The sequence below is a fragment of the Haliotis cracherodii genome, unplaced genomic scaffold (assembly GCF_022045235.1).
Source record: "Haliotis cracherodii isolate W230 unplaced genomic scaffold, xgHalCrac1.p SCAF_7, whole genome shotgun sequence".
Lineage (NCBI taxonomy): Eukaryota > Metazoa > Mollusca > Gastropoda > Lepetellida > Haliotidae > Haliotis > Haliotis cracherodii.
In genome coordinates this window covers 19227323-19253978 of record NW_027266330.1, presented here as the reverse complement: position 1 = coordinate 19253978, position 26656 = coordinate 19227323, and the positions used below count along the sequence as shown (strand labels likewise).

The following is a 26656-nucleotide window of genomic DNA, read 5'->3' as shown; positions in this document are numbered from 1 at the left end:
GAATGACGAGCGGTCATTTCTGCAGCAGTTACGGAAAGAGACGAGGTTGGCCGATTACAGTTCATACAGGCCATATTGGGAGCCGCGGGGATTTCGGTCGTCGCTATTTTACACACTTTTCGAGACCGCGGAAGCGTACCGCTTTTATCGAGTGGTATAGCTCTTCGTATCTCGCGTACAACTCAGTTTGACTGTTATTCTATGTGCGTTCGGCTGATACATGTGCGCTGTTATCGCTCTGTCGCCTGGCAAACAAGAAATGTTATAATACATGGATGCGGTGAATTCGTAGACACCGCCACCTCGAAGACAAACCGGGAGAGAATTTGATCGAATGATGATAAGTAATCTTAGCAATATTATTATTATCACTTATCGGCATACCTGTCTCGTTTATGTTTCTGAGTGTTTCGTTTGCATGTTGTTGGGTTTTTTTAATTTTAAAAGTGTTAAATAAAAGATATGGTAAGGCCGCTTTGTAAATAAATTAATAATCCGGTAAGTGGTGAGTAGGGGATAACCGTACTTTAGATCTAAATATTTTGTACTTATAAACCTACTTATTGTCTAACATTATGGGGTTTTAACATTACATTAGGCCATGGCGATGTTTACTGTGTATGAAGATACATTATAATTGCTCATATTATATTAACTGTCAGTACAAGATGCTAGATCTATGTGATATCTGATTAAAACTTTCTCAATCACAACTTTGTAAACTTGACGTAAAGGGGGAAAAAATCAGAACTGTGAAGCATATCAAGGTAAAATCAACCATTCTTTGCTGAACGAGCAACCATTTGATTTCTAAAAAAAAAATGAAGCCTATTTTAATGAAACAAAATTTGGGAAAACAAAATATGCAGATATGGGAATACAAGTGTTCAAATAACATGGGCGGTAATATCGATAACATTAGGGTAGCTGGGTTCTGTCTACAAATGTCAGACAAACTTATCGCATGACTACCGTCTGAATACAATATATGACGCCCGCCACGCCTAACATAAACATATAAACGACATGATCACTCAACTGACGATATATGCGCTGATTAATATCGGAAAACTGATGACATGTCCTTGTATCCAAGTGTCATTAGCAGTCGTAAAACACGCGAACTTGCTGACTTTAATTGGTTTGTAACATTAGACGCGAATTGGACAGTTGCGATGAGTTGTCTCCCTTGAAAAGTGCGATAGTCGATAAAACTAACGCATACACACGGTCTCGAAAAGTATGTAAAATAGCGACGACCGGGGATTTCGACAGTGTGTATTAGGAAGTATACCTATGTGGTGTATGGAATGTGCGTTTGCCTACCATGCCAGGCAGTGTGACAAGGGATATCCCAGCGGATGTAATATTCCTACAGCAGAAATGTTTCACAACCTCGATTGCAGGGAGCTGAAGATGTGACATATTCAGACAGAGACCATAATACATAGACTGTTATATGGTCTCTGATTCAGGTAAGGAATATGTTAATAATATTCATCACGTATTAAAGTTATTTATCTTCTGTAAGCCACTTATTCTGTTTTATATATGTTAGTAAATGTGTGATTTAATTTTTGTAGGATAAGCAATCTACCTAACTTATGTTAATCCTTGCTAATGTATATGATGTAGAAATATGTTTGCTTATTTATATTCCTTTATCTAGATACTCTATAGTGACTCATTTTTTTAGTTCATACCGTACCGACTAAACTTACTTTTGCAGGTGTGAATAATCAAGAACAAATTAAATGACAGGAGTTTTGCAACAGTGAACACTGTGAAGTGGAAGATAAGACATTTGAAAGGTATGGATATTTTCACTTGAACTTGTTGAAGAATACCGTGATGACAACTTTATCATGATGGGAATTTTGGCGGTGGGGTAGCCTAGTGGTTGAAGTGCTGAAGACCAAGGTTCGATTCTTGTCATGGGTACAATGTGTGAAGTCTATGTCAGGTGTCCCTTGCTGTGGTATTGCTAAAAACAGCGTAAAACCATACCCACTCATTTGGGGATTCCGGGTTGGAATTGGTCCCCATCAACCTATGCTAGTTGTAAGAGAGGGTTATACTATAAAGGGAAATAGTACCTCGCCTACTATTGCCTGGTGAAAACAGCACCTTGTTATTTTTTTTACCTTGGGTCTGAATATGCCCGAATACATGAAATTAAACTTGCATGGTCACTTGTAAACACAAATGACTGAGAAATGTTCAAAAAGGTTTACATTAAAAACTAGCATCTACTTGCCGACTCTGATTTGGAGATGCAACTAAACTTATTGTGAAAATATAATATAATAGAAATTAGCCTCTGCTCAAATTTACTCATGATTCTGATTGGGAGGTGCAACTAAACTTATCATTGAAAGATCACATGCTTTGAAGTTTTAAGTAGCTTTACTCAGATTAGCTCAATGTCAAGCTGAGCCTGAGTCTGGCGAAAATGTCAAGAAACTGGACAACAGGTATACTATATATGTCATATTTATTTTAGTAAGTAGGAAATAAATAGTAATTTTATAGAAATTTCATTTATATATATTTCGGCCAGGAATCAACATGTCTCTCCAGATAACAGACAACAATTAGTAGCCTTTTTTGCCAAATCAAGGTGCTGTTTTCGTTGGAGAAATCAGTGACATTTTGCTGAGGTGCCGTTTTAGCCTCACCCATAAGAGATAACCTAATAGATCAGGTGATCAGGCTCAGTGACCTGGTTCATGGCATCTGACAGTGACCATCTAACAGTGTGGATTGATGTTCACAAGATCAATCACTGGATTGTGTAGAATTTTGGGCCTACCTTTAGAATACAGTACCTAACTTTTCAAACAGGTCACAGTATCCTGTGATGTAATTCGTAGTATTCTGTTGCCTGGCACACTGGCAAAACAATGCATTGTGATGTCAGGGGTCATTGGATGTGCATATATATGCTCTTTTCAGTGGTCTATCGTCTCCACACACTATGTTGTTGCATGAGTTTAAATTATTTGTTTACTAAATATTGTTTTAAACATTTATATGTGAACTGGATGGGTAAACAAGCAAAAACTTATTTGAATACCGCTCCAGAATTAGAATACAATATGATATGACAAAAGTACTGTCAAGGAATACAATTATATACATGTTCTTATTATAGAAACTACGTTGTCGGCGCTGTCAGGTCGCATTTTTAGTAGTAATAGTGTACTGCAATATACGGCAAGGAATAGTATTATAAATTTAAGATGCTATGTACAATCACAAAACCTATTGGATAGCTGAATGTAGTCTTCTACTGATTTAAGAATTTCTAAGTTTATTTTTGACGTCCTTTCAGGATTACCTAATAGAATTGAATTTAGATCATATCCCTTAACATAATAGTACATATTCTGTCTTAAATCATTGTAATTTGGACATATGAGAAAGAAGTGAAGTGCATCTTCAGTGTGATGGCCACAGCTACATGCAGGATTATCTTATAAATATTGCCTGCGGATGCACATTTTATAACAAGTGCTTGTTTATTTTCTATATACTTTTATTTCATTTTTTACTTATTACAGTGGTTAAAATGATTATAAATATAAATTGAAACTAATAATGTGCAATAAGCGGGTTATAGCTGAAACGACACCTTAGCAAAACAGCACTGACTGGCTCGGTGACTTGGTTGATGCATGTCATTGATCCCAATTGTGGGGGTCGATGCTCATGATGTCAATCACTGGACTGTCTGGTCCAGACTCGATTATTTACATATAGCCGGAATATTGCTTGAGTGCGGCATAAAACAGCAAACCAAATCATAAGTGTGGGATGAATGATTTGAAATTAGCAAGTTTAATGTGACCTTCAATCACTACAACCTGATCTGAAAATTTGCATCATGATAGTTTCAACTGTAGATACAGTTAATCTGTTTTTTGTACAGTTTCTGTTTATTCAATATATATTTTGTTCAAATAAGCTTTGCCTCTTCACCAACCCTATTCCTCTTTTGGAATAAATAGTGTCTAATAATTCAAACACCATCACCATCATCCTAGTGAACACAACAAAGAAATGCACATCAAATACGTCATTATTATTATTTCTGATCTCTGATAAATTAGAAAAAAACTGTTATCCAGCAAGATACATTTCCTTGGTCCCAAGAAGCATGTTACATAGTAAACTGACTTGATAACTGAATAGCAGTTGTAAAGGCACAACTGACTAAGCCGTCACTACTCAATTAAGTAATTAACAGACAATTGCAAGTATTAATACCCACCCGACACTAATTGCCCTGTTAATCCCTAGTCCACAATGAGTTGACATTGAGTTCATTTTGCTAATTAGCTGTTTTTAGAGTAGCAAGGTAATAAACATCAAAGGTGGGGCAGGCTTTGATCATGTGTTCTGTAGAAGAGATGATGTCACTTGTTTTATGTTTATTTAGGATTAGCTACATCCCTTGATGCTACCAAGGCAGCCCTTGAGATTATCAGACAGTTTGGCTAGACACAAACTGATGTCTCCATTGTAGCACACTATGTGTCAGACACAGACTTTGACCACTCTGTGCAGATGCATATCAATGCATAAAGAACATTGGGTAGATGATTCAACAATGCCACACAAGTCAAAGTTGGGTTTCACTGTATTTAGAAACAGACGATGGATCCAAAACTTTATAACAGTAATTATGATTAATTTAAACTTTGCCAGGCTAATATTTTGGCAGATTTGCATGTTATTGTTAATCTTCATTTAGTTAATTTTCAAAATAGATAGGATGAATGATAAAATATGATAATGAGTCATGAATATTTGAATTCAGATCAGAACAAACAGGGAGGGTCACCCCAAAATGTGAGAGTCTCTAGGGGAGACTTTTGACAAAACGGACAATAAAATATAAAGTGCTTTGCAGTGAGGGTTGTGTCAAAAATGAATGAGAACATACCGGTAATACATGACCGGCCCCTTTAATGTAATATACATAGTTTTTAGTTGATGGTTCAGGTTGTACTTTTCAGTTGAATTTCTTATCACTGTCTATGATGGACTACCAATTAACGGTAGATATTTAATATCCATAATAACTTAGATAAATGCTTCTACAGTCTCATCCTAATTTGTCAAAATTTGAATTTCAATATAGCTTCCATTAATGAATTAATGAATTTGGTGAGAATATCTATTGTCTGAATTCCTAATGTACTTTCTTTGGTATTTGGTGTGCATGGGTAGCCTAGTGGGTGAAACAGTCTCTGAAACCCGGGTTCAATTCACCACATGGGTACAATGTGTGAAGCCCATAGCTGGAATATTGCTAACAAGCTGCATGAAACTATACCAACTCACTCGCTCATTATGTTGTATTTTGAGATCACTTATATGACATGTGTTTTGATAATTATGAATAGTTGCATTTATGTATTTATGTATAAGAACCTATGTAACTTAGTTTTGCATAGTCTTGTTTACCCTTCCTTACATTTTGATGTAATGCAAACACTCAAGCAAAATTCAGGTGAACCTTGTGGTATTGTTTTCGAAGACCGCATACATTTTTGTATTTTCTGAACACTTTTCTGTTTGCAATGGCTTATTTACATGTTCAAAGATTGGTTAAATATCAGTTGCAAGATAAATTGTCAATACCTCACTGTTTGAGAAAACAACTTTAAACATTTGTAAATTTATATGTGTGTGTTTCATAACTTTTGACTAACAAGTTTCTAAAGATGTTATGAAATGTTTCAGGTACCTGGATTTCACAATCTGACACCAGCTACATTTGAGAAGATCTTGCTCACACAATTCAGACAAGGGACTCGCCGGAAGATGAACAGTACTCCTGATAACAACCAACAGATTCACCTCAGAAAGTGATGATTCTGAATGAATAATGCCACTAATGTGACTGTAGGTGGTTTTATTATGACACTAATGAAGTCTGAATGAATTTATGCCAAAGCACTGTGACTATGTCCAGGTTGTGTACACCGATGCTGACCATACAAATCTGAATGACTTTTGTGGTTTACTGCAGAAACATAATTGACTTTAGATATTCTTCTTCAATAAAATTCTTCTGAGATTTGACTAATTTGTTTATTTAGAAAATGGCATTGAAGCGTCTGTTCTGTAAGGCCTTGCAAACACCACTGGTTACTTTATGCTAGTTCCTCTTCTTGCTTGATCAAATTTCAATTTGTGATATGTACCAATGAAATGCCATATTATCAATAAATAAGATTTTTTTCCAAAAACATGATTTGTTTTGCTTCATTAGCATAAAAATATATAATACTGATCAGCCATAACATAGGTGCTGAACAAATATGAAATGTACTAATGCCCTGAATGTTTTCCTACTATAAATACTTAACAAAAGTTGTAGTTCCACCATAGTAGACAAATGACATTGATATTTTTTCTGTACTTTATTTAGGTGTTTTCTATGGATGCCATTAGTCTTATGCACCAATTTGGGACAATTGTATTCTGTTTTATATTCCCATGAAACTACACTGTCCCGATATAACAAGTACTGATACCGTTCCAAACTAATCTGTTAATCTCACCAGGGCCAAATGCCAAATCACATAGCCAATGACTTTCCATTTTTTTCTGAGTGAGAATGCTGTTTTGCCACTTTTAACAATATTGCAACAATATCATGGTGGCGGACACCAGCAATAAGCTTCACACATTGGACCCATGTCACAAAACAACTTGTGAACAATGCATGCCCACATATCTCAGTTTGAGGAGGATATTTACCATTAAAATAACACAGAATATTACAACAGGTACCTGTAACTTTTTCTTTTTCTCAGTACAAACTGGAAGTCTGGACATGAAATTTAAGGATATCATTATACAAGAACTGATGTTTGTTCATTAAATACCATTAACATCCGAAAAGGACAAAATATGAAATTGAACAATTTTCTTCTCCAAAAATGTTTTAGGAGGATATTTACCATTAAAATAACACAGAATATTACAACAGGTACTTGTAATGCACAGGCTAACATTATTTACCAGAAGCAAGTCATGAAGAAAATTTGCATCCGGATACCTTCCAGAAACCTTCCGGAAACCTTCCAGATGCCTTCAACAACCTTCAAATTGCTTGATATTTTCAAGTTAATTTTTTTATGTGTTTCACACTTAAGTGAACAAAATGCACCCCCCAAATTTTGACATTTTTTTTGGAAGGTTTCCGGAAGGTTTCCGGAAGGTATCCGGGCCGGATCCAAAATGGGAAGGTATCCGGAAGGTTTCCGGAAGGTTTCCGGCAGACGGAAACCTACACTTTTTTTGCTGTGATCGTGAGGTGAGCGAGTAGTCAGCCACTGCAATATAAGTCTCCCAGCATTATACGGGGAGATATGTGTAATGCATGGATGGATAATCACACTGCCATTAGTTACAGCTTAATGGGAAGGGTAGAGCTTAGGTAGCCCGGCCTTAGATAAAGTCACACTGACATGGTGTTGAATACACCGGTTCCCTAGCAACAACCACGAACTACTGATCCTGTACAATGACAATATGTTTCTGCCGTGTAAAGCTACTGTCCGCGTAGCAGTAATGTATAACTTCCTTATTTTATGTATGCAACACTTGAGTTTTGGAGAAGGTGTTGATTCTATGGAAGATAATATGATCTATCATATGGTCTGTATATACAGGTTGTCCTGTAGGCAGTGGCAAGTCACATCTGTTTACCTTATTTGCCTCTACAAACAAACAGTATACTAACGGTCAGCTTCCCCAATCAAAATAAGAAACTACACGTGTTAAGATAAGGTATTGAGGTTAGGAAACTGAATGCATACATGTTATACAATATATGTTATGTTGGCAACACAAGAATCAGGTAAACAAAATAACATGTGTCGCGTCATGTAGGTGCAAGTTACCTGAACTCAATATTTTGTGGACGATCGTATCTTTTTGACAAGCAGTTTATGAAGCTGACAAAGGTTTGTTATTTATGTAGAAAACATGCGCTGTTGAATTGAATGAATTTGGTATGAAGCTTATGAAAACAATACACTTTTTAAAGAAAGTTTTCATATGCAAATAAAAATATAAAAATATCTGGGATCCAATCTGTTTTCCGGTCAATCAGATTGCAGCCCACGCGCATGAATATGTTGTTGTATTATGTTGTGGAAACAGTATATAAAAATATAAAAATATTTTATATCTTATATTTGCAGCAATGATTTCATTTAAATATGACGTTGGACCTAGGGTATGGGCAATTCCACGTTCACTCGAATATGAACTGCCATGGTATTTTATAAACGCGTGTTACATGTACAGATGTAGATAATTAACTATTTCTGTTGTGTCCATCTCCATCCGTATTCGATGTTAGAAATGGAAATGTAACAGCTACTGTTGCGTGGCTGCTATGGTACATGGAACTGTAAGCACTGAAAGATCATAGCCAAATCTTGTTGTTATGTAAATGTATGTTTCAAGTTCCTACTTGTGGGAAGTTGACTGCTGACACCTTCAATGACTTGAGTGAATTTGTTTAAAAGTCTAGATGCATGCGTTTTGAACATAGCCTTGTTATGGGGTTTGAAGGATTTAGAATAACCTGGTATTGAATAATGTTATCTTGACTGGGCACTGGTGATACACTATAAAGAAAGGTTTTATTATAGGTTCCAGAAAAATAATTCTAGGTTCCAGAAAGGTAATTCTAACCACAAGAAAACTTCAGCGAGTAGGAGGTCAAATGGATTTAATGAAAAAAGCATATTCTTCCCAGGGACTCTGCAAATCGTTGCAAACTGTGCTTCTTTTCAGATAAGCTTTTATAAAAGTGAAGTAAATTACAACTGACTAACCACTGTCCAGACAGAAAACAGAGTGGCTCTATATTCAAAATATACTATATCAAATATGTGTCATAGTTTGTGAATTTAAATTATAAAAGAAGATTTGTTGAAAGTTTGTGTTTATGACAATTCCAAAAGTAATCTATATGCTCTAATCCTTATGAAAATGTTTATGTTTAGAATCATATTACACATACAGTGCGAGAAATGTGTGTTTTCATTCGGAATTAAAAACAAGATTGAACATCTGTGAAAATGACATTGACACATAAACAATTCTTGTAAAGAAAGTTCGTAATGGTGAGGTGGGGTGAAATGGGCTCTAACGTCGCGTCCAAGATTATTGCACTTATATAGGGACGTGCATGTACGTGTGTGTGTTTGTGTTGCTGCTTGTACTAGTCCGGACTGATGCCGATTTATAGTGCTAGCTCACTGAGATACCATGCCACAGTTTAACATGAATACCCCACTCAGACACAGTATACTGACTCCGAGCCGACCAGTCCTTGTTTTAGCCCCTTAATGCAGAGCGCCAGACACGGTAACAACAAGTACCGTCTTTTAACGTCTTTTGGTATGACGCGGTCTGGAATCGAACCCCAGACCTTCCGATCTCCGGGCGGACGCTCTACCACTAGACCACGGAGGCGGTCCTTTTTCATAATGACATTCGCATATGATGATGGATAACGAGAAAGATTTTAAAATGCTTGTTAGAATCCCAAGCGTAAAAAGTCTTTTCTGGTCAATTTCAGTGTGTTTTCCTTTACTAAAATCCATATGGGGACAGAACAAAATGCATATTATTAAAATTTAGTAATATACAGTTTTTTTTATCTATTTCAAGTAACGTGACACAACGTGAGGCAGAGTATATTTCAAGAGGTCTTGTCTAATATGCAGGTGAAGCCTTCTGTTAGGATGGAAAGATATTTGTTTTACGCATCTGGTATGTTATTTATTAGATTATGAAATGCGTCCGTATTTACAGCTTCATAAATAAACATAAACAGACAGACAGACAGATAGTTTATTCAGTAAGAAGGCCATAGGCCCATAATACAGACAATGGTCGATTGCATGAACTACGCATGCGAAGGAAGTAGTCGATTTAAGTTTCTCTTAGCTGTTGGACTTTATATGGATATAAACATGTGTGATATACAACATCAAAGTTTTCTGATGAAATAATTTCAGTAAAAGATGTTACAGTTTGAAACTTGATATACTGTTTAAGATACATATTTCTTAGGGCTGAATAACGCTCACATACAAGTAAAACATGAAATTCATTTTCAATAAAAGATATACCATTTTCTTTACAATATTTACATAATCGTTCAGTGTATGAGACATTTGTATATCTCCCCAAGTCAATTGCAAGTTTAAACTTGCTACATCTGAAACGAGTCATACATATTCTCAGATGTACTGGTATGGGGAGTGTAAGATATTTTTCTACATTCAACAGGGATTTAAAATGTTTATAATAAAAGGTATCAGATATACTATTGATAGAACTACAACATGATTGTTGAAGGTTATCAAATACTCTTTGCTTAAAAAGATGAATAAATACCTTCACATTGCCAACATCTTGTGTTAACCATACATATCCAAAACCTAATTTAAACAAAATATTCTTAATGTGAGTAGCCCATGTGGTGCGACCAGAATGGTCCAGTGATTTGAGCATTAAATAACATTGGCGAGGCAGTATGTGCTCGTCAAAACGCAGTAGCCTGCACCAATACTTGATGGCCCTTGTGGTATACACAAGTTGGAGAGGGGCTCTTCCGCACTCTCCTAAAACCATTGCATTGTTTGTTGTTTTACCTGTATTTAGAAACCATTTACACATTTTGTTCTGTACATCTTCAATAATTTTACAATATGAGATGCCCCATATTTCTGCGCCGTAACAGACAATAGGCACAATCATAGCATCAAATATCTTAAATAAATCTTGACAGGGTATATTACCAACTTTCTTTTGATATCTATATAATGTCATAATGGCCTTGTTACTCTGTGCAGCAAGAGTATTTAGTGCCTTAGTCCAAACAAGTTTGGGCGTGAATACAATACCCAAATATCTATAAAACGACACAGTTTCAATATATACACTAGTAAATTTCCATTTTTCATAATGTCTAAGGGGTCCGCCATTTCTGAATACCAGAACTTTAGTTTTCTTCAAGTTTACCTTCATGCCTGTGGTATTGCAAAAAATGTTCCAAGGCATTGATCTTCTTTTGTAAATTTAAAGGTGTATCAGCAATAGATGACACGTCATCAGCAAACATAAGTACATATATTGCTGGGTAGTCTTTAGTAATAAAGATAGTTTGTCCTCCATAATTTTCCATAAAATTTACAAGTTTATTTATGAATATTAAAAACATCTGAGGGCTGAGGATGCATCCTTGACGGGTACCTATATTACACCTAAAGTATTTGGATAACCCAGTAGGTGTTCTAACACAGGCACACAGTTTATTGTACATTGATGTAATAATAGACAAAAACTTTTCGCAGACACCAATATCAGCCAAACTCTGTAACAACATATTGTGATCACCATTATCAAAAGCTTTTGAGAAATCTACAAATAAGCAGTAGAACCTTCCTTTCTTTTTACATGCGTACTTTTGGATAATGGCTTGTAGTGAAAATATATGATCTGTCGTGGAATAGTTGGGTCTAAATCCAGCTTGAGATTCGTCAAAGATATTGTTATCATCACACCACCTCTGTAGTCTAGCATTAAGAATAGATGTAAATACTTTGCATATGGTATCAATGAGTGATATACCTCTGTAACTGTTGGCATCATTTATATCACCAGACTTGAACAGAGGACAGATGATACTTTTCCCCCACACATCTGGAAAGTTACCACTCTCAAAGATTTTGTTAAATGTAATAACTAAAATTGGTGTAATTTGTTTCTCTGAAGACTTTAAAAATTCAGCAGCAATACCATCAGGCCCAGGGGATTTATTATTCCCAAGCTGGTTTATTTGACTTGATATTTCTTGTGCTAGAATAGGAATGTTAATTGTTAGATCATTATTGTCAGGGATATGGTACACTCTGCTATCAAGTTCAAGATCCTGCCTAAAAAGAAGAGACATAAAATGGTTAGTCCATTGCTGAGTATTAATTGATTGAGTGACTGCATAAACATAAACATAAATATAACGATTGTTTTCCACATCATATGATAACACAGATATAATGGATGAGACAAAGCTGTGTAAAATGTCTTTGTTACATGTATTCATCAGTCAGAGAATCATTCAAACAATCGTTGTTTATTCAGATTAATGAATTGTCTTAAACTCATATTGTACATCGGTATTATGCGAAGTGGTTGTGAGATACTACATTTACAGTACCCTTTTCTCTTACATTCATCTAACAAAATTTCGTCTTCAACATATTCATTTCTATCTTCCGTCCTGTACGCTAGTTTCCTCTTTTCAAAAGGGTGAGCATTCTCCTTTGTGACTGGTGTGTTTTCTTTCCATGCAGAACCGGTTCACAGCCATCGACTTGATGAATACTGTGTGGCTATGCAGGATATAGCTATTTATCACGTGATGTGTTGACGTGGTTGACACGAATGTGTGTTAGTCAATATCACATTTGTTACGGCGCAGTTTGAAAGACACCTCCATGCAAAGCCAACTGAGTTTGTCCCTCCGTATGAGTTTACGTTAACAGTCAGCGCTTCTCCTGGCATGTTGTAAAATGTAAACCCCTAGGTTCTAGATGTCATGATACTTTGTGATTATTGTGGAGATGAAATACATCCAGACTCTCAACGTGTGTATCACAAGGATGTAGACGTTCGTTATGTGACACTGCAGGATTGTATACCAGAGGACTTTGAATGTGTCAATGTTACTGTATTTGGCGAAGGAGACAACATCAAATATCTCAAGAATGGGAGCTTATTACCTGAAGGTTTTCAACGTGTATCTGTTTCTGTCAGAGATCGGGACGTAAAATATGCAAGGAAACAGGGACAACTACCAGAAGGTTTTGAACAGGTTTCTGTGTACACCAGGAATGGAGAAGTAAAATATGCAAGAAAAGGGGACATCTCACCAACAGGTTTTGATCATGTTTCTGTCTATGCAAAGAATGAAGAAATAAAGTATGAGAAAGAAGGTCAGCATATCCCAGTAGGTTATGAACACGTGACTGTCTATGTCAAAACCGAAGACATTCTATATACAAGGCAAGGAAAGCGTGTACCGACAGGGTCTGAACCCGCAGACGTTTATGTGAAAGACAAAGACATAACACATGTAAAGTGTCTAAAAGTGAAAGAAGAATTTCACACAGAGTGTCTGGAGTAAGTATTGTATTTCAACATTGGATATGCACACTGTAAAATGCCTCGTTAGTAATTGTTATGCATTTCTTGCACCTTGTTCAGATATTTGTTTTCTCAAGTTGTGTTTGATATGTGTTTTATTAGTTGGGGTGGTCGGGTAGCCTAGTGGTTAAAACATTCGCTCGTCACGCCGAAGACCCGGGTTCGAATCCCGACATGGGTACAATGTGTGAAGCCCATTTCTGGTGTCCCCCGCCATGATATTACTGGAATATTGCTAAAAAGCGGCGTTAAACCAAACTCACTCACTCACTATTAGTGTTTATTCTGATGATTGTGTCATTACAGAAAACATATTCCAAGGCATGATGAGGCAGTTCGTAAGTTTCTGAAAAATGTCTCTTCAAAATGCAATGTCCTGTCTACCGGGCTTCATGTCAAGTACCTATTTGGGGTTGGGAAAGAAAAACAAGATAAGTCAAAGAAAAAGGAGAAGAGAGATTGTAAAGCAGCGGAGTTACTGAGAAAAGTATCAGCTCTGCGCAACTCCAACTCTGGATATATACTGGTTCATTTTGTTGGCCTGGCGCCTGGAGATTCCTTCACTGGCGCATTTGATGAGTTTGCTGACCCAAAACTTCATGATTTGATTCAAGATGGGAAACAATTCTGTGATGTTTACAGAAAAGAGACACTAAAAAGTCATTGTGCTTGCAAGGATTTTGGCGACTTCCTTGTTCTCTATGTAGGAGCTGCTTCTACTGTGACAACTTCTAGATTCAATACCAAGACAACATTTGATGACTGCATTATTGACATTCCTGCAGGAACGCTCAGGACCTTTGTTAGAGAAAGGAAAACCTTCAAAGAAACATTCCATACAATTCCTGGTGTGACTCATGCAGATCACCTTCGGAATGTACGTGAAAATAGGTGCATTCAAATGAAGAGTCACTTTATACAAACGGAAGATGGTCAAGAAATAGCGGATAATATTATCAAGAATCTCAAACTTGCAGAATACATAAGCGCATTTACTAAAACTGAATGTGGTGGTTCTTATCTCTATGGTGTCCATGAGGAAAATTGTTTTCTAGAGGAATATGGTTATGAGACTAAAGTAATCCGCATCCAGCCTGTTGTTCTGAGGGACAGAACTGCATTCAAGGACACGTTAGAGGATAACATTGGGAATACTGTTCTCGTCTGTGACTATGACGGAAACGAGGTCTCTCCAGATCCGAATATATTTCAAGTTCAATTCATTCCTAACCCAGCAGCAAAGAAAGAAGGTGATCCAAGAGTCAGCTGTGAATCTGTAAATCACGGACATGGTGATGTAGATCCAGTAGTTGTTCATGTTTCAGTCAGACCAGTGAGCGGGATAGTGTTCTATGACAAACAAGGACCACTTGCATATCGATATGACAAACAATTTAAACTGATCACACGGATAAATATCAAGGATTGGGTACGTGCTCTTACAAGACGAAGGGAAACACCAGAGTGAACTGATATAATACACAAAAAGACGGTAAGTTACTTGTGTCATCTAAAATTCATATCTAATACAATAAATGGGGAAGGCTTCCGGTAAAGGGACCACATGGTCGATCACCGTTTAGGAGTATTCAGCAAAAATAAAGAGTATGTAAAAAAATGCATGATTTTCTTATGTGATTGTAAAAAGACTTAATTGTTACGTATGGACTGTAATAATGAAGAAATATGTCTTAAAAAAGCCTTTAAAATTGAAATTGTTATGAGGTATCATAAAGGTACGACATAGTCGGAAGCACATACATGCAGCATAAAGTGAGCACAGACACTCTGCAGAACACGCAGGGAAAGCAATATTTTACGTTCGCTTCATCGGGCACCTTTCATTATTCCTTATAACACAACGGCGATCGCGATCTGTTTCTTGCTGCCCGACATTCAGTATGCTCTAATCGAGCATCCGGTGGAGGTTCATGGGACTCAACATTTTAACATGAATAATACAATATGTTGACGAAAATAAATCTAGAAAACAATATTTTTGTGTTTGTATGTTAAGAAAGGGAATGTATGACAACTCAATTATTGTCCAAAATAATGACAATTATGGGTTTGTTTTATAATAAACGTTCAGCTTAATATCACGTGCGTATTACGACAAATGGGTCCATTTCAATCCATGGCAATATAAAACAATACTGATTTGTCGTATAGAAAGTTCCTCTTCAATGAACATTTAAACTAACACAATATTAATACCTGATACCTGCGGTTTCTGTCAATGATAAATGTTTGTTATGTGAAAGAAGTTTGTTTTCATAATTATATCAAAGTTATCTATGTATCTCTTAAACGATAAAGTCATGAATCATTAACCAGAAACATTAAATAAGTACCTGCTTGTTTAGGTTTTGCGACTACACTATTAATGATGAGAGTTTTGGTGGTATTCCAGAGTGACGACGGATAATGGGAGCGTGGGTGGCAGCCCAGTTTCTTACAAAGAGCTTGATAATATATGATAAAACATGATAAAGTGTTACTCCTTTGAACTGCATACTCCTATTAAATGCATCCATTTTATTGACATTATTGAATTATATAATTAACAAAATTCGAACACACACCGTTATTGAGGGATTCAAGTTGTTCAGTCCATGGCACAACTGCGGGTGTAATAAAAATTATTGGGAATTGATTACGGTTAATACAATACTGACGGTCTTGGGTATAAAGACCATTACGTATGAGCGCGTTGTCTGGGCAATGTTATACTTTTTTTTCCATTTAGCAAGGTTATACCTTTGCTAATAACAAGATATATGCAGATGAACACACGGTAGCTTCCTCATAATCATTGTTTTGTGGTAAAAAGAAAACACTTACACCGTCAGTTTCGAAGCTATTCACTTCATTTTTTTTATTTTGGAGGGATGACATTGTAGATTAGAAATCCACTCTTAACGCAATACCGACCACGTGGTTCCTTTACCGGTAACCTTCCCCATACGCTTGATTACGGCTGTGACTTCAATTCTGTGTACACATTTGGAACATAACCTTCACGTTGCTTGGCCAAAAATATAATTAAATCTTATTAAATGATTTCTTCTTCTCGTATCGTGATATATTAACTGTAATTATTATTTGACACAACATATATTGTACCTACAGAATTGTATATGTCAGACGAAACAACATAATATGACAAAATATATTCAATTACTATCTCTACATTGTCCTCCAGACAAAACTAATTGTTCATGGTGAATGTAACAACCCTAAGAAAGGGGAAATAATCAGAAGAAGTCTTGATACATAGGCTGCTGTATTGATTCACAATCGTTTAGGGACACTTTGATACATATTTCAGTGTTTTACAAACAAATTTCATGTATATGTTGTGCATAAGCATTTATCACGCCTGTGAATTGCAATGAATTGAACGTCCAATCACTACTATAGCAGTTTCAAAAATACACAGAACACACTAGAAAAAAGAGTCTAACTTACTGCTCTGTGTGTGCATGCGTGCACACAAAGAGGATTTGCTCGTAAAGACAAAACACTTTATCACTCATTTCAAGCATACAACCCATTTGCCAAGGACAGTTCATATCTGGAGTAGTGTGTAAAATATAAGTTTAAGCTGTTATGTATGTCGGCTGACATTACTCAAAGCACTGTTATATATAAAGATATTTGACTTCGAAGGGTAACAGGGGGCACGGGTGGCCCAGTCGTCTAAGGCGCCGCGATTCGCTTTGCAGAGTTGCGTCCCTTGGGCACTCCAGGAACCTATGATTGTGGATTCGAATCCCGGTTCGACCCGATTATGTTTCTAGGCTTGTCAGCACCATACCGGTGCTCGTGGGTTTCACCGAAGTGGTAAACGTCTGAGACCTGCATCATTTTTCCTCCCACATTAAGCTGGCACGCCGTGATTTAACTGGAATAGTTTAAAGCGGCTTTAAACCCAACTCACTCACTCACTCACTCACTCGAAGGGTAACAAGCATTTGACCTGTTTGTTTTGTAAGATGTGGATTTAGTTTCAAATCGGGGTTATTCTAAACTTTAGGTTCAAGCATAGAATAGACGATTATGGAAACTAATGTTTTATGGAAAAATGAATCATCACATATGTTTAACTGTCAGAATATTAAGGCATTGATAACTATGGAATATTAGTCAGAAACATTAATATAACAGAACATACAGGATTCCTCTGCATGATAAATGAGACAGTGAGCTTAACGCCACTTTCAACATAATTTCAATTATATCATATTGTATGAATGGCATTGTGTATTCATAGCTTTCAGCCATGAGAGCCATGCCAATTTACACTTGTCAGAGGGATACACAAAGTACCTGATCTAGACTACCAATTGTGGAACGTTCATTTTGCCTCGATGGCTGACTTTGTGAGCTGGCGATTAGGTGCCACACTCTGGGAGTGTGTGCCCTAATACACAGACTGATAACAAATCTATACTTGCCTTCTATTCCCAGAATGTATGCATTTCTTGTCGATGGAGATGTTTTTAAACTATTCTTGATTTTTACTCAATTTTTAATCATTGCAGGCAGGATGTGGAGGCTACTAGTAAGTGCACATGTATTTGTTACAACATTTAAGAAAACATATATGCATGTAAGGAAAATAATTATTGCTATTTACTATCTTTCTGTACAGCTGCCAAGATTAAATACCATTTATATCTAAAAATAGGCGACAATCACAAGACAAGTTATGTTTCCTTAAAGAGTTGAACGTTGTTTAACGCCACAGTCATCAATAATAAAGTTGTATAAGTTTTATTTAACATTGTCAGTATAAACTTCATGTTTCATTTCATGTTCCAGCAAAATATCGCAAAGGATGATGAGCATGGTCTATACCTGGGGACAAACGACTTCTTTCGTCCGGGCCTAAAACAGATTGGAAACAGTCTCTATGAAATAAGAAGTTACTTCATTCAAAAAGGTAATAAACGTAATCATTTTACGGACTGCCTTCAATAATTTCAACAAAGCATATATTTTATAGCATGGACTTCCTCCTGTTGAGTTTGGTGAGGCTATTTTCATACACATTTTATTAAAATCTTCGATAGACACCAAAACGTGTTACCCCTTGAAACGTTTAACAGTGCTCTCCAAACACACATATATATGGGCTAACTTATTTGGTTAATTTGATCTATGTAGTAAATAGAACATTTTGTAACCATATTTAGATCTGTTGTGTTGTAGTCTTTTAACAATATAATGTGTAGGAAAGAATTACTCATCCGTCCACATGATAATCACAGTCTGCAAATAAAGATTCTGTTATATGATACTCGTTAATTAGCGGTGTCACAGAATTGGCATATGACCATTCTTCATATAATGTTGTGCTTTCAAGAACTGTATATTTGTATATTTCTAGATGGTCAGGGTATTGCGCCAACAAAACTAACAACCTCTTTGGAACAAGTGAAAAAACGACTCATTGAACACGTAGAAAATCACGCGTTCGACTTTGTATTTGATCCTCTGACCAGTGAAGTGGTAGACTATCCAAGCCCAAAGGCTGGACCATGCTTTATGTTCTTAGCCCATTCCTTATCAGTAGTGCTAGATTTCCCCACATCACCCCGTCCAAGCAACACAGTGTGTGATGTATTCCTGGCACTACCTAGACAAGCTGTGATAGTTTTGTCACTGGTTGATGGAGATGCAGAGTCTCCTGAAGCAGTGATGTACAATACATCAGTGGCCAGAGGAGTGATAGAGACACTCAGCAGATTCACGGATGAAGATGTCAACTCCATACATGGAGTCATTCATACGTCAATCCTCGAGGACGCTGCCTCATTTGAGACTCGACTGAAAAGGTTGGCAAATGATTCTTCACATTTTGTCACAAGAGATTCTTTGGTAATGACACCTGGCAGATATGAGAAAGTCCTTACTGCTTTCTGGGCTGGTGTTGCTGAAACAAAGTCGGTGCTTAAAGATACTGGTGACACTGATGGTGATTGTCTGAGATTTCTCACCAAAGAACAATGTATCATTCTGGTGGAGAACATAAACGATAAGGATGTCCAGGTGAAGTGTTTGCCCGGAAGTGGAGCCACGACGTTGATGCTGGAGGTGGCCAGGAGACTGAACCGACAGGGGGACACTCTGCTGGTGTGTAGGTCACGGGAGGAGAGGGACAGACTCAGGTTTGTATTAAGTTATAGCAAATGTAGATTGTATGCAGTCGGCGTACTTATTGGTTGGCGCCATCAGTAGCATTAGTAATCGTATTAAATTAGGTAACACCATAAAGCATCAAACAATTGAATTACTTTCGTATAAATGAGTCTGCAGGAAGAAGCCTTAACTTAAAGCCTTAAATGATTGTTTGAAACCATCACATGATATGAGTTCAGTTTTGTAAAAACGTGTTTCCAGGTCGGTGTACCCATCAGCTGTAGCAGCAGAGGATCTCAGTACGGTTGACCTGTCCTCCTGTGTGAATATCGTGGATGAAACCAACACAGTCATGACACACGCAAGCAGTCGGAATTGGCGATTTGCCCAAATATGTGAGGCAGAAAGGGTAATGTATGTTGTAACACTAACCGTATCATGGCAGGGTTTAGAGGTGTGAATGTTTCGATTGAGACAGGTACTCTTCTTCATAGATATTTTGAGTCGACATTTCTGTAGGGATGACATGAACAAATGCATCTCATGAGTTTGTTTCCTGGGCAGGACTGCCAAACACTCATAACCAATGAGACTACAACATGTTATGTGAGAGCTTCCACGTCCACTCTATATAGCCTTCTCTTATGCAGTGAACACTTAAATAACAACTAGCTGCTATTAATACCAGTCAGTCGTATCAATACCCTACTCCATATGGTGTTTGTATATTTCCACAAACCTACCCATGACAAACCGTTTTACAGGGATAAGAATATATTCATTGAATAGCCATAACTGGTTCCCTCGAAGCCGTTTGTTCCAGAGTTGCTGATTATTAACAAAGTTTTCATTTTATGTTTACAGGAAAAAGAAGGGATGAAGAAACAAATAGATGTTTTGTCTGATGGTAAATGTTTATTACAAAAACACGATAAATAATGAAGTTAAATAGAATAAAGCTATTTCCTGATGATGATGATGATTATATTGAATATTATTCAGGAAACATTAATATTCGGGAACTTACACTAAGCCTCTGTATGCTCAGTGAGTGAGTGAGTTGCCTCTTTAAACATAATTTAAATAATATTGTGGCATATACGCTTGATGTGGGAGGAAGGTTTTAGTGAAACCCGCGAGAATGAGTATAGTGCTAACACAACAAGAAATAGAATAAGGGCTAATCTTGGATTCGGACGCACGATGACAAATTGTAGGCACGCATAAGAGTCGCAACTTTGCGCGAACTCGTGTAACTTTCAAAAGTAATAAAGGAAGTGATAATTTAATGTGTACACTGTGTGAATCAATTTTGTATTTTATCGAAAAGCTTTGCGACATAAGGGAAATTACATCACACAGCACCAAAGTTCGACGATCATAGGTAGATTCGTTAAATGATTGAATTCTAATGATATATCCGTTTCTTTTAAAGTTTGCTAAATGCAATAAGGATGCTCATAAAGGTAAATCTACTGTTATGTTCTTTTCCTTGATCTGCCTTGCCAAAATATTGTAGCATAATTTTACACAGGCTGATTACAAATCCATCCTTTCATAAAACAAAATATTCTTATGCTCTACTAGTGTTCAGTTAAGCGAGAATATATTGTAATACTTGTCGATGGAAATGTTTTTTCATCATATGCTTAATGTCTCGATGTTTACTCATTTCAGGCAGCATGTGGAAGCTACTAGTAAGTGCATATATATTTGTTACAACATTTTAGAAAACATCTTTACAAGATCGGGGAAATATTATTGATATTTACTATCATTCTATACAGTTGTCAAGATTAACATTATTTTATCTGTAAATAGGGGACAATCACAAGATGTTTCCCTAAAGAGTTTTTTATGCCACAGTCATCAATGATCGATAAAGCTGTACCAGTTTCATTTCACATTATCAGTGCAAGCTTCACGTTTCATTTCATGTTCCAGCAAAATATCGCAAAGGAGGATGAGCATGGTCTATATCTGGGGACAAACGACTTATTTCGTCCTGACCTGAAACAGATTGGAGACAGTCTCTATGAAATAAGAAGTTACTTCATTCAAAAAGATAACAAACGTAATCATTTTACTGAGTGCCTTCAATAAATTTAAACAAAGCATATATTTTATAGCCAGGACATGTTGAGTATGTTGAGGTTATTTATAGATACATTTTAGTCAAATCTTCGAAAGACACCAAAACGCTTTGCCCCTTAAAACTTTTAATAGTGCCCTTAACATACACAAATACATCAGGTCAGTTATTCGGTTTATTTGATCTATGAATAAAATTATACATAATGTAACTATATTTAGATCTTCTGTATCATCGGCCTTTATCAACATGATGTGTCACATAATTGGCATTCTACGTGCAGTGGACAAGCTTTCAAAGAACTGTATATTTGTATATTTTCAGATGGTCAGAATATTGTGCCAAAGGACCTAAGAACCCCTTTAGCACAAGTGAAAGAACGACTCATTGAACACATAGAAAATCATTCGTTCGACTTTGTATTTGATCCTCTGACCAGTGAAGTGGTAGACTTTCCCAACCCAAAGGCTGGACCATGCTTTATGTTCTTAGCCCATTCCTTATCAGAAGTACTAGATTTCCCCACATCACCCCGTCCAAGCCACACAGTGTGTGATGTATTCCTGGCACTACCTACACAACCTGTGATAGTTTTGTCACTGGTTGATGGAGATGCAGAGTCTCCTGAAGCAGTGATGTACAATACATCAGTGGCCAGAGGAGTGATAGAGACACTCAGCAGATTCACGGATGAAGATGTCAACTCCATACATGGAGTCATTCATACGTCAATCCTCGAGGACGCTGCCTCATTTGAGACTCGACTGAAAAGGTTGGCAAATGATTCTTCACATTTTGTCACAAGAGATTCTTTGGTAATGACACCTGGCAGATATGAGAAAGTCCTTACTGCTTTCTGGGCTGGTGTTGCTGAAACAAAATCGGTGCTTAAAGATACTGGTGACACTGATGGTGATTGTCTGAGATTTCTCACCAAAGAACAACGTATCATTCTGGTGGAGAACATAAACGATAAGGATGTCCAGGTGAAGTGTGTGCCCGGAAGTGGAGCCACGACGTTGATGCTGGAGGTGGCCAGGAGACTGAACCGACAGGGGGACACTCTGCTGGTGTGTAGGTCACGGGAGGAGAGGGACAGACTCAGGTTTGTATTAAGTTATAGCAAATGTAGATTGTATGCAGTCGGCGTACTTATTGGTTGGCGCCATCAGTAGCATTAGTAGTCGTATCAAGTCCGGTAACAACATAAAGCATCAAACAATCCAATTCCTTTCTTGAATAAGTCTGCAGAAAGAAGCCTTAACTTAAAGCCTTAATGATTGTTTGAAACCATTACATGATATGAGTTCAGTTTTGTAAAAACGTGTTTCCAGGTCGGTGTACCCATCAGCTGTAGCAGCAGAGGATCTCAGTACGGTTGACCTGTCCTCCTGTGTGAATATCGTGGATGAAACCAACACAGTCATGACACACGCAAGCAGTCGGAAGTGGCGATTTGGAACCTGTAAGTGTATTTACATATGACAATAAATTCAGCACTCTATAGTCAAAACCAGACTCTTTGTCGTTTATACATATACTTCCCTGTTAGATCATGAATGTTATTTTTAATCTGACAAATTTGGTGAAAGGAAGAGAGAAAAAAGAAACAAAAACCCACAGCATTTCTTAAGTACTGTTGATACAAAAACTCATTCTGTGTGCAGTTAACAGCTAATATTTTGTTGACGACTTGCATGTTGTTCATTTCAGATGTAACTGATATTAAGGAACTGAAGTCCCAAATATGCGAGGCAGAAAGGGTAATGTATGTTGTAACACTAACCATATCATGGCAGGGTTTAGAGGTGTGAGTGTTTCGATTGAGACAGGTATTTTCTTCAAATATATTTTGAGTCGTCATTTCCGTGGGGAGTTTGTTTCCTGGGCAGGATTGCCGAACACTCATAACCAATGAGACTACAACATTTAATGTGAACACTTAAATAACAACTAGCTGCTATTAATACCAGTCAGTCTTATCAATACCCTACCTCCATATGGTGTTTGTATATTTCCACAAACCTACCCATGACAAACCGTTTTACAGGGATAATAATACTAGTATATTCATTGAATAGCCATTACTGGTTCCCTCAAAGCCGTTTGTTCCAGAGTTGCTGATTATTAACAAAGTTTTCATTTTATGTTTGCAGGAAACAGAAGGGATGGAGAAACAAATAGATGTTTTGTCTGATGGTAAATGTTTATTACAAAGTCACGATAAATAATGAAGTTAAATAGAATAAAGCTATTTCGTGATGATGATGATGATGATGATGATGATGATTAAGATGATGATTAAGATAGAGTAAATAACGTCGAGAGAGATGTGCAAATAACAACGCAAACAACCCTCATGATACGACTCTCAGCTTCATAGTTGGTACCTATTATACATGCTTTAGGGTTTAAGTAATTTTGCTTTTTTTCAAAAACATTTCAGATGCTTGGAAGAAACAGATTGAATATCTCCTCAGGGATTTCAGTGTGCTGAAAATATTTAGTTACAAACTGGGACAAACATGGCGTATAGCTGTAAGTTGATGGATGGATGGATGGGTGGATGGATACATACATACATACATACATACATACATACATACATACATACATACATACATACATACATACATACATACATACATACATACATACATACATACATACATACATAGCAGAAAACACTGTGATTACACACCCTTAATAACAAAGATATTCACATCTTATAACATACACCAATAGTAACTGTATTAATGCCACTTTGTTACCTTTGTTTATTTGCAGGTTCGTCCGCTACGCCATAGTCTGGAGGACAAGCCACATGGGCTTACAACAAGCAAGGGTCACTATGCATTTGAGTATTTCCATCCTTAAACGCCCACGTAAACAATGCATATTTTGAAAGACTGACATATCCATTGACTTGGCTAAAACAAAAGTCCGGGTCCCAGGAGATTGAATGATTCACTATTCATTGAAATTAAATGAGGAAAGCCAAAGTTTAATGTTGATTATTAAAGAGAATAATTATCGATTTATAGATTTCGTTATATAAATGGTTGATTTGGTTTATTGCTACTTAATGCAGTATAGAGCTATTATCGATGTCTCTTTATAAAACTGCTTGGGGTGATGTTTACTGGGGGTGGAGGATGTGATGACATTCAGAACAAATATTTCAGATGTAAAAGATATTCCTTCACCTAAATCTTCTTATTCATTTCAGGCTTGGGCGGCTTCAGGCAACTCTCTGCCCCACACAAGGCTCAGTTGTCAGACCTACATGACGGAATGAGACTAAGGAAGAATATGTTTCCTCTTCTAAGATCGGTAAGATTTGAAATTACAGAGATCCAGGGTATGAATCGCAAGCAAAATAATGACTAACAAATAAGATATGATAATGAAAATCACATTGTCTATATATTTTCTTTCAGGTCATGAGCAAAGATAAAACGCTTCAAATGTATAACGAGGTTAAAATGGCCCACTTGAGGAATGGTATGTAGTGTAGATGATAAGACTGATGGTTATGTCCTCGGAACATAATGTAGCCAACTAAGTAATGCATGTCATAACACGTTCCCTCCTCCACTCATATTGTCCTTCATTCCAATGTACTCCGCCAAGCCTTCCCCATGACCTTCCTCCAGACCTTCCTTCTCTTGACCGTTCTTCATCCCAGTCATCTATATGGTCCTGTATACCACGCATCCTACTTGCCCCCCTAGTCCCTTGTCAATTTGGCCATTCCTCCCTGGAGCATATCGTTTCTTATATCATTGTTCTGCTGTCTAAACTCCACATAACATATATCACATGTCACATTTCTGTATTTGAACTGTTATCGACCATGTTCTTCTCTCTTTCCTTTCTCCTACCACTACTACCCAAAATCCCCAATTCTTCCATCTGTGCTTCACCAGTTATTCCATCTCTCATTCTGGAGCCATTGCATGTTCCTCCTTCTGTGTGTGCTTCATCTTTCCATTCTCCCATCTGTCTCTCGTTATACACTCTTACACTGACACATGTTGTACCAGTGGGACATTTGCCTTGACAGTGGTTTAACTGGTATATAACATGTGAGTAAAATGAGAGTACATAAATGGATATATTTCAAAGATATGTATAATACAACAATTGAATGATGACTGTACGTTCTAATTGTAGTTTCAATCTTTCAGCTTTGGGTAAAAAAGAATACACAGAATCGAAACACAATTTTACGATGGTAAGGTGTGACATACATATCTATAATCCCCGAAAATGTTCTTCTAAAAATAGATTAAAATACAAAAACTCAGACCACAATGTGCCAACATCATCTTAAGATTTAAAGAAGTTTTTGCTGAGATGGTTTGCTAAAAATTGGCAGTTAAATGGAATACATTGGTTCCTTCAAGATCAAGGGAGGTGAAGGAAGGAAACGTTTTATTACTTTTTCAGGTTGGACATGTCGAAAGTCCAGGAATTGAGCAACAAATGGGTAAGATTCAACATATTATTACTGTTAATTATTGTTGTTTATTGCTATATGTATAAATCGAAATTACAACGACAGCATGTTGCTGCTGGTCAAATGTCTCTCAAACTACTGAAAATGTCAACACATTTCTGTTTTTGCTTGTTGCAGGAAGGTTTCACATTGAATCGAGAAATGCAGGAAAAGAATCTAACATCCCAGTATGTAACTAACAAGAATCTCACGTTCCTAGCCAGGTTATAGTTTCACAAAATTAATCTTATTAATCAATGTTATATTTTGATTATTGCATATTTAGGAAATGTGCACAGTGCACATTATTTTTAACTGCAATCTGATAAGATCAGGATTATATATAATATAACTTCTTTATCAACCAAAATTATATCTTAAGAGTCACAGATTACATGACAGTATACATTTCAGCCAGTGCTGAAGGAAGGTAGCCAGACAACCGAGCTGGAAATGGAGGTACAGGACACAGATGGAAAAGATCTTGAAAGTCGTAAGTATCTGCAGCTAAGAGTCCTGTGGAGATATTTCTTATATGCTACTTTTTCTCCAGTATTTCTTTCCTGCAACAGATTGCTTCCCTATAGTTGTGTCTGCAACTTTCAAAACAAAACATATAGTCATTCATTTATTGAAAAGGTAACCTCGTATTGATTGGTGTACTA

General features: G+C 36.8%; 2 protein-coding genes and 1 long non-coding RNA gene across 5 annotated transcripts in view; all 3 read left to right on the top strand.

Moving 5' to 3' along the window:
* LOC139447431 (uncharacterized) overlaps positions 1-26656 on the top strand; it is a 75474-nt gene that overhangs the window by 37429 nt on the left and 11389 nt on the right. Inside the window, exons 5-13 of the mRNA XM_071228772.1 lie at positions 20263-20305; positions 23937-24028; positions 24278-24335; positions 24720-24823; positions 24931-24994; positions 25681-25727; positions 25943-25982; positions 26130-26179; positions 26406-26484. Of these exons, the coding sequence (XP_071084873.1) occupies positions 20263-20305; positions 23937-24028; positions 24278-24335; positions 24720-24823; positions 24931-24994; positions 25681-25727; positions 25943-25982; positions 26130-26179; positions 26406-26484 (577 nt within the window). The remainder of the gene's footprint in view (positions 1-20262; positions 20306-23936; positions 24029-24277; positions 24336-24719; positions 24824-24930; positions 24995-25680; positions 25728-25942; positions 25983-26129; positions 26180-26405; positions 26485-26656) is intronic.
* Positions 1235-6184, top strand: LOC139448068 (uncharacterized). The gene is made up of 3 exons (XR_011652060.1): positions 1235-1475; positions 1730-1811; positions 5752-6184. It is a non-coding gene; the product is annotated as an uncharacterized lncRNA (long non-coding RNA).
* On the top strand, positions 12491-18166 carry LOC139447433 (uncharacterized). 3 transcript variants are annotated; one of them, XM_071228775.1, is made up of 4 exons: positions 12491-13227; positions 13558-14743; positions 17799-17818; positions 18079-18146. In XM_071228775.1, exons 1-2 carry the CDS (start codon positions 12644-12646, stop codon positions 14717-14719), a joined length of 1746 nt encoding a protein of 581 aa, XP_071084876.1. In that variant the 5' UTR covers positions 12491-12643; the 3' UTR covers positions 14720-14743; positions 17799-17818; positions 18079-18146. The 3 variants fall into 3 exon arrangements, with proteins under 3 accessions (XP_071084876.1, XP_071084877.1, XP_071084878.1); XM_071228776.1 differs by having other exon boundaries at positions 17803-17818; positions 18079-18144; XM_071228777.1 differs by lacking the exon at positions 17799-17818 and having other exon boundaries at positions 18079-18166.

What these genes read in the sequence shown, in the direction of transcription:
- LOC139447433 (XM_071228777.1), top strand. Translation starts at nt 12,644, where the DNA reads ATGATACTTTGTGATTATTGTGGAGATGAAATACATCCAGACTCTCAA. An exon ending in TTTCACACAGAGTGTCTGGA is followed by an intron (nt 13,228 to 13,557) that starts GTAAGTATTGTA and finishes GTGTCATTACAG; the next exon opens with AAAACATATTCCAAGGCATG.